General features: G+C 34.4%; 1 protein-coding gene across 1 annotated transcript in view; it reads left to right on the top strand.

Annotated features, from left to right (window-relative positions):
* LOC111089377 overlaps window positions 1-5,296 on the top strand; it is a 6,342-nt gene extending 1,046 nt beyond the window's left edge. The window contains exons 2-3 of the mRNA XM_022401771.1: window positions 2,783-2,921; window positions 4,806-5,296. Coding sequence (XP_022257479.1) covers window positions 2,783-2,921; window positions 4,806-5,030 — 364 coding nt within the window. The 3' untranslated portion in view covers window positions 5,031-5,296. The remainder of the gene's footprint in view (window positions 1-2,782; window positions 2,922-4,805) is intronic.
* Window positions 5,297-9,545: the final 4,249 nt, after the last annotated feature.

Genomic DNA, 9,545 nt, shown 5'->3' with positions numbered 1-9,545 from the left:
AAGTCAAAGGTCAAGAGAACAACAGGAGCTTGTAGAAAATTAGGAACTATTCCATAAAGCTGAATTAATTAATAGTAATAAAAACACGTGTTTTAATGATATTAAGTCAAAGGTCAAGAGAACAACAGGAGCTTGTAGAAAATTAGGAACTATTCCATAAAGCTGGATTAATTAATAGTGATAAAAACACGTGTTTTAATGATATTAGGTCAAAGGTCAAGAGAACAACAAGAGCTTATAGAAAATTAGGAACTATTCCATAAAGCTGGATTAATTAATAGTGATAAAAACACGTGTTTTAATGATATTAGGTCAAAGGTCAAGACAACAAGAGCTTATAGAAAATTAGGAACTATTCCATAAAGCTGGATTAATTAATAGTGATAAAAACACGTGTTTTAATGATATTAGGTCAAAGGTCAAGAGAACACTAGAGTCTGAAGAAGTTATGATGTTATCAGAATAGACGAAGCACGTATCCAGGGTCTAGTCGCGTGGGTATCTTCCATTGGAGACTTCCGCTCCCCCCCCCCCCCCTCCAACAGTCCCCATCTGAGATAAAGTATTTTAATATTTTTAAATTCTTTAGGTTTTGACTTCCACTGAAATAATATTGTTATTATTTTTTTCTGGCCCCAAACTAACTTTTTGCCCCTTATGCTCACTACACATAAATAAAAACCCTAGAAACACCAATGCACGTATTTTACTTAACACGCCAAGAACGAAAAAAAAAAGGAGGGTGGGGTGAAGGAGTAGCCCTATTTATTGAACTACTGGTGAAAATTCCACACGACTGTTTGAACTATCAGAGTTTCAAGCTAGAAACCTATAACTGATCTCGCGTAGGAAAATATGTACGTGTTAATACTAGTCTCCCAGTGGAACAGAGGTATGTCTGCAGACTTACAACGTGGTGGGCAGAGCACAGACAGCCCATTGTGTAGCTTTGTGCTTAATTATAAACAAACAAGCAATGTTAATACTCTGTAGAGAATAAGGCTTAACTGAAGAATCTTTAGTTATGGGACAAATTTAAAATTTCATTGTAGCGTACAGTACCATGCCAAAACGTGTTTGATATCTACATCTGTGTTTAGAACACCTTCATGTCTCTATAAACAGTTTTATTAAAAGTAATTACACTGTAAGTAGTCTACAAGTATACACACAGCAAGCCAGTTTCAGGGCTACAGAAAAAATAAAGCGACCTTTCAGTAGTTTTTATATTTGATTTTAGAGCAAAGCCACTTTGTTCGGCACAGGGAACCAAACCCCAGATTTTGAGGTTGTAATTCCGTAGATTTATTGCTATCCTACTGGGAGACCCTTTCAATAGTGGGGAAAAGCTGTTTTATTGTTTGTTAAGGCTCGTGCAAAGCCACTCGAGGGTTATCTGCATTAGCCGTCCCTAATTTTGAAGGTATAGACTAAAGGGAAGGCAGATAGTCAAAAGCACATACCGCAAACTCTCGAGGTATTCTTTTTGCCTGAACAGTGAGATCTGATCGTCTCTCTTATAACACATCCATAGCCCCAAAATGAGGAGCTCGTCTTTTTTTTTTTCTGCAACGGACCAAAAACCACAAATCCCCGGATTCATGTTCAGAGCATACGAACCACTAAGACACGCCTGGTCCTCATATAAAAGGGGATGAGGAGCGATTAACCATGTGACTTCGTATTTTTGAAACATTGGCTTCCCTTGACTTCAAAAATGTTGTGCAGGAAATGTATTATTTATCGTTTTCGACTTAGTTCTGTCTCACTAAAGTAGTAAGTACCAAGTCTAATAAAAAGGTCTACAGGATCTCACAATGTGTGGAAGCATTACCCGAGTCCCTTACGTTAATTTTTAGGATGGCACAAATGGTTGCGTAGATGATCAAATATAACTCTTTACTCTTTGCTTCTCCGTCACACCAAACATGCTCGCCCTTTCAGCCGTGGGGGCGTTATAATGTGACGGTCACTCCCACTATTCGTTGGTAAAAGAGTAGCCTAAGAGCTGGCGGTGGGTGGTGATGACTAGCTGCCTTCCCTCTAGTCTTACTCTCCTAAATTAGCACAGATAGCCCTCGTGTAGCTTTGCGCGAAATTAAAAACACAAACAAACAAATAATACTCGTTGCTTTCTTCTTTCCAAATGATATTCATTGAGGGTTGAAAGTTTAATTTTGTTCAATTCTTTCAGATTTTGCCATAACGTGCATCTTTTGTTCTCAAAGTACCTAACATAGTGAGATTTCTTTTGTTTAAAACTTCTTAGGACCCCCAGTGGTTCAGCGGTAAGTCTAACGGTGCTAAAAATCGAGTTTCGATACCTGTGGCAAGTATAGTGCATTCGCAGATTTGGGCTTAATATCAATCAAACAAACACTTCTAACGTTTAATGTGTAAAAATACTAATTAAATTTAAGATCATCTCTCTGCATTTGACTAACGATCAACATTAACCACGTGTGCGCAAGATTAAAAAAACGAAACCAAAACCCACACCTCTAACTTTAATTTTTATAAATTCACATGTAAGAAGGAAAAAAATCATTATATCCTAATAAAAACATGAAATATCTACAAATTGTAATGGTATTATACAAATCTTATATATTATTATGAAATAGCAAGTGTAAAGTAGGCTTAACGATAACCATCTCTGTAAACACCATCTTGAGTTAGTGGATCATCTTACAAAAATGGTTTTGTGAGAAACTACTCCTGCTTAGGCCTTAATCCTAACTCTTCTAGTCCTTTGTACAATTTCGTTTTTTTTCTACTTTAGGCTGCTTTCAAACGGCATGTGCAACAGTACGATCACAGCAAGCGCTTTGCAAGCAGCAGATCCCCATAAGGTAGATCCTCACCACACTGTCCGGGTGATTTTTCCTGATCAATCTACAGATGCCATAATTTACGTCACGGTAAGTTCGTAACAACTGGCCTTCGTAACAGTTTTCAGTTAGATATATAAGGAATTTATTTTCTACTAAATATTTTCCTGTAGCCGAAGATAATATAAGAACTTCGAACTGTCAGAGGGGAACATGTCCCCCCATTAAAAACAATTAAGTCTTTAATTAGGTGTTTGACTGTAACGTTAGAGGATTAAACAACACCAAATGTTCTGCCCATTTTTTGCAAGAGATATAATTAATGAAGATATTTTGATTTTAAACGTTATTTTTACTCATTAGTGCGAGGCTCCCTAGAAAACATTGGCCACAAGATGTCGCCTGCCTTGTTGAAACCAAAGGATGACATATTAAATTCTCCGTGAAAAAAAACAACAACAAAAAAACATAGAAAGATGGAGGATTATAATTTCTTTAAGAACAATTTTTTCTAACTATTAAATAGCAATGAAACAGAAACATACAAATGATATTATAATATTTAGTAAGTTTTTTCTTACCTTTTCTCTAGCCAAGAAGTGTTGATATTCGTTGATTAATACCGATATTTTTCTGTAAAATTTTTGTGTCCATTTTTAGCTACTGAATTCGGTTAAGGTTTTAAAAAGAAATGTTTGACTTTTGCCAAACTCAGGTTTTTAGCGAAATAACTTTATCTTATATATATATTTATAACTAATATCTGCTATTTGAAACTGGAGTTGAAGTGTTTTTTCTCTCTCTTTCCTTCGGTTTAATTGAAAAAAAATTTGATCTGTCACGACTCCTAACATTCTAAACGTTTATGAACTCAATGTTCGTGAAATTTATTATTTCAGTGAGACTTGTATCTAGTTCATGTACAGTTGTTCATTGGAGGAAACAGTTAGGATTTGTACGAATCTGTTGCTGGCATCACTTCAGTATTATTGATCGTTTCAGAAACAGATGTTGCTTAGTTGTAGGGTAAAACCAATCTATGAATATATATCACTAATAAAACTATCAGTCTGAAAAATTTCTCAAATTATGTATTTATTTAGATTAGGCCGATGTAGTTTACCGTATTGTTCGGTGTATAAGACGCACTTTTTTTACCCCAAAATTTGATGTCAAAATCTGCTTGCGTCCTATACACCGAAGGTATGAATAATATATATGTATATATACGATATACACAGGCCATGTGTAAATATATTTAAATAGGCATGCATAGTTTAGTTCAAATGAATGTTTTATTTATAACAATAGTAGTTTTTTTTTCTTTTAAAATCATAACTATTTATAATGCTCCCTAAACAATAAAAAAATAAATTACAGTGAAAGCAATGAAGATTTTGTAGGTTTTGAATCAAACTAAATAACACTAAACCTTTTTTTGATTTACGGTATTTTCTAATTTTGATGTTTTGAGTTATTTTGTGTTTAGAACAATATATACTAATTTTTAAAGTATCAAATTGAATTTTTGTTCAATAAAAATCTTCAAAATGCGACTGTAGCTTTTTTCGCCCCAAAAACTTTGTCTTTAAAATAAGGGTGCGTCTTATATTCCGAAAAATACGGTAATTGTTTAGAGTCCACACATAAATGAAATCTCACCAGGAGAGGGCGCCACTTCAAACACAGAAAACAAAACCTTAATCAGCCATTAATAAAAGGAATAAAGCATCATCTTTGGTGTCCATTTTACTGATAAACTGACAATTCAGGTGTTTTTTAGATTAAGAATAAAGTTTAATTGCAAAACTACTTAAAATGTAACAATAAATACTACATAAGAAAGTACACGAGACACTTGAAAATCATACTAATGTAACGACACCAATCAAATTCAGTTTAATAGAAAGCGCTTGAGGTAATATTTTGTGAAGTCATTTAGAGTTGTTAATTATTTGATACACGTGTTTGTAGGTAGTCATCGTTTTCTACGCCGCCATAATCTTCATTCTGGTCGGCACCAATCTACACCGCTTTCGGAATAATGACAGCAGTCAGAGTAGCAGTCTGTCTGACGACGAGGAAGAAAGTTACGAGCTAGAAGAAAAGCGCCATCTAGTGGTACATATCGATAAAAAGGCTCGGGTTTATCAAACGATCACTCCGGAGAGCGAAAAAGTCGATGTGTTAGCAGTGTGATCTTGTGTCTCTTCTGTTGGGAACCTGCTACAATACAAGGGCATCTGTTATTACCTAAATAAAAATTATATTACGAGGGTTAAAATATAAATTTTCACTCACTTAGGATATTTTTTGATATCAACATCGAGCCTCTGATTTGTGGTAGTAAAACAAAATGGAAAGAGATGACAGGTTGTTATGGTAATGCGATCACTTTACCTAGGGATAAATATTTTATAACACAAAGGCGATTAGCGGACAGTTGTATGTTTCATCAAGGTAAAATAAATAAATAACCTTTTCTTCAAATATGTCGTTTAAGTGAGTTTATGAACTGAGTGATGACTGTACGTGTATTTGTACTTGATTTTCTGGGGTTTCAGTTCTGTGGTTTCAGTGTTGTTTTTTTTTAAATAATAGAACAGGAAGAGCTCGCACGATGACTCGGGTTCGAAACCTAACTACTCGTTTACCTAACTCCTTTTCACGTTTTGATACTGGGAAACGTAGTTCAGTATGAGACAAATATATTCTTGACAGTTTTAAGAAGTCATAAAAATTGTAAGGAAAACTGTTGAGGTATGTTTGGCTTAGCAATTGTTGACATGAGGTTTAGGTTCTTATTCTTCTTTATTGCATTCTTCATTCGTCTCTTTTTGTGACTTGTCCCCCGGGGGGACAGCGGTAGATTTACGGATTTACAATGCTAAAATCTGGGGTTCTATTCTCTGCGGTGGACACAGCAGATAGCCCAATGTGGCTTTGCTCTAAAAAAAACAAACAAACTTTTGGGATTTAAGACGTATCGGGTTCCATGTTAAGACTTGAAAAGCCTTTAGAAAGGTTTTATTTGTTTGTTGTTAAGCGTAAAGCTACACAATAGGCTATCTGTACCGTGCACACCACGGGTATCGAAATCCAGTTTTTACCGTTATAGTCCTTCAGAATTACAAATGAACCACTAGGGGCGCCTCAAAACCAAGAAGAGATAAGAGAACTTTCTAGAAATTTCTACCAACGTATCAAATACACTCACTAAATCGGCGGTAAAAAAAAAGGAGGTTATGAATCTAGCTCTCACCCTCATTATTATATAATTGGGGCCGATGGGACTTAATGGTTAACGTTCCGGACTGTATATCTACTCAGAGCCTAGTTGTCCATAATTTTGAACTTATAGACTAGAGAGAATGCAGATAATTAACAGCACGGAACGCCAACTCTTGGGCTACTCTTATCTGATCGGCCCGGCATTGCCAGGTGGTTCGGGCGCTCGACTCGCAATCTGAGGATCGCGGGTTCGAATCCCCGTCACACCAAATATGCTTGCCCTTTCAGCCGTGGGGGCGTTATATAGTGACGGTCAATCCCACTATTCGTTGGTAAAAAGAGTAGCCCAAGAGTTGTCGGTGGGTGGTAATGACTAGCTGCCTTCCCTCTAGTCTTACACTGCTAAATTAGGGACGGATAGCGCAGATATCCCTCGTGTAGCCTTGCGCGTAATTCAAAAAGAAAAAAAGAAACTTATCTGATCAAGCTGTGGGACTTATAACGCACCCACGGCCCCAAAATGCTGAGCGTTTTTTATATATTTTTTTTCCTTATGCAGTAAGAGGACGCGAACAATGGACTTACAGGACCGCAGTCCGGAAAGCTAACCATTTACCCGCACTTGATCCTATTTCGTAAATAAAAGAAGTTCGTGTAATGTATAAACTTAGCCGGTGTACTGGATTTAGATACATTTTGAATTACAGAATTGTGTTTTTTTTAATATTGTATTTTTATGTTCTTAATATATATTTGACTTTTACAAAATTTTCCGTAACAACGAAAAATACAAATATATGTTGTTTTTTTTTTAAATCTTTGGACTGTCCTCAAAGGTTCAACATATGTTGATCTGTACTTTTCATTAAACATTTTTGTGGTTTCAAAATTTTACGATGAAAAACATGAATAAATATGCGAAAAACATTAAGCATTAAACATTTTATTTTTATAAGTTTCGAACCCGAGATAGGTATAATAAACAAATAAAGCTTGGTCGCAAAACTGAAGAATGGGCTATCTGTGCTGTGCTCACCACAGGGATCGAATCCAGATGTTTTAACGTTACAATCCCAGCAATGTACTTCAGGGCCACCAAGGAGCGTGTGTGCTCCAAACATACAAAATAAAAGGTTTTTGTTTTTACCGTTCGCATAATTATTATTATTATTATTATTTTTAATATCTCATAACCTGAAAGTATATTTCTTAAATACTGTTAAGCCTGCCTTGTTCTTCTGATACTCAATTTGCTGTGGGTTTTCAGTCGCGAACCTGATTTCAAATTTACCATTACGTTTTTTATAAGAGCTTTTCATTTTACGTTCTAAAATCATCTCGTTATAGTTTAAACAAGAGGGAATTATCAATAGCCACAGCACTGGAAATTCTTTTAGGCAGGGCTGGAGTAAATCAATCTATTAGACCTTTTTTGTCCTTTTTATTAGCTATATTACTGTGCGTGGGGCGCGCGTATACCCGATTCTTTTTTATTACTCATCAGGATCTCTTCCAGCCTACTGTCAAATTGAAATTCTTTTAGGCAGGATTAGAGTAAATTAATCTACGAGACCTTGGGCGTGGTCAAATACGTCAATCGAAAGGGTTTGACCTCCCGAGTCGATAACTGCAATTAGATCGGAAATCGGTGAAGACATGACGGAGCTATAAGATAAAAGTTGGTACTTGGGGGAAAAAAACAACAACTCAGAGCCGTTCTATGAGCCACTATGCCGCGGCTAAAAACTGTAAGTGACCTCTTTATTCAACAGTCTTTTCGAGTCTGTACAGTATAACTGTCCATTATTACAATTTTTCATTAGAATTTGATTTAACATTTACCTATGTTCTGATGTAATGATGGAATAACCCCCCCCCCCCCGTATCAGTAAAGTTGCTGTTAAATAAAAGTCAAGATACATGGTCTTGGAGTTCAATTTTAGTTGAACGATATGTATCGTGATCTCTTGATGAAATATTATTTTCGAAATATCCTCAATTTTCATTTTACCCAAGCTGACATGCAAATTCGCTTAAAGGCCTGCTGCTATCGAAATGAAGGTCTTTGTACAGAAAAATAAATTAGTCAAGCTTGTAAAGAGGAACCTCTTGAAAATTCTATCTAGAAACGATGAACTCATTTATCATTTAAGTGCAAATCTCCGAAAGGAGATAAACGGCTGTTGAAACGAATCACTAACAATTAATGTTCAGCATGTTTAAATATACTTAATAATGTTTATATTACTAGAGATGGTAGACAAGTATACTTAATAATGTTTATATTACTAGAGATGGTACACAAGTATACTTAATAATGCTTATATTACTAGAGATAGTAGACAAGTATACTTAATAATGTTTATATTACTAGAGATGGTAGACAAGTATTTTTGATAATGTTTATATTACTGCAGATAGTAGACAAGTATACTTAATAATGTTTATATTACTGTAAATAGTAGATAAGTATACTTAATAATGTTTATTTGTTGTATTTTTTCTATTAGCTAAACTAAAATTTTGTAGTTTAAACAATGAATGGAACAAGGTGCTTGTTTTGTTGTTTAAACAATGAATGGAATAAGGTGCTTGTTTTGTTGTTTAAACAATGAATGGGATAAGGTGTTTGTTCTGTTGTTTAAACAATGAATGGAATAAGGTGTTTGTTTTGTTGTTTAAACAATGAATGGAATAAGGTACTTGTTTTGTTGTTTAAACAATGAATGGAATAAGGTGCTTGTTTTGTTGTTTAAACAATGAATGGGATAAGGTGCTTGTTTTGTTGTTTAAACAATGAATGGGATAAGGTGCTTGTTTTGTTGTTTAAACAATGAATGGAATAAGGTGCTTGTTCTATTGTTTAAACAATGAATGGAATAAGGTGCTTGTTCTGTTGTTTAAACAATGAATGGAATAAGGTGCTTGTTCTGTTGCTTAAACAATGAATCAAGAAGAATAAAACATTCAACTTTTCCAATAAAAAAATAACTCATATTGGATAACTCAAATCTGGATAACCTATATATGGGTAACTCAAATCTGGATAACCTATATATGGGTAACTCAAATCTGTATAACTCATATTTGGATAACTCCAATCTGGATAACTGATATATGGATAGCTCAAATCGGCATAACTGATATATGGATAGCTAAAATTTGTAAAACTCATATATGGATAATTCATACCTGGATTCTCACGATTCACATACAGAAATAATGGGTTTCTCTTTTGTATTTTTAACATCTCAAAATAAAACGAGAAAGGATGTAGGCCTAGCCTATCGATGACCAACCCTGTATACAAAACTATTATAAAATCATTTGAGGGAAGCACCAAACAGGTTATGGGTATTTTTATATAATTATTTTATGAATATTTTTATATAATTATTTTATGGGTATTTTTATATAATTATGTTATGGGTATTTTATATAATTATTTATAAATATTTTTATGTAATTATTTATAAATATTTT

The sequence above is a fragment of the Limulus polyphemus genome, unplaced genomic scaffold (assembly GCF_000517525.1).
Source record: "Limulus polyphemus unplaced genomic scaffold, Limulus_polyphemus-2.1.2 Scaffold6064, whole genome shotgun sequence".
Classification (NCBI taxonomy): Eukaryota; Metazoa; Arthropoda; class Merostomata; order Xiphosura; family Limulidae; genus Limulus; species Limulus polyphemus.
The sequence above is the reverse complement of the archived record's forward strand: the minus strand, read 5'-3'. Positions and strand labels throughout refer to the sequence as shown.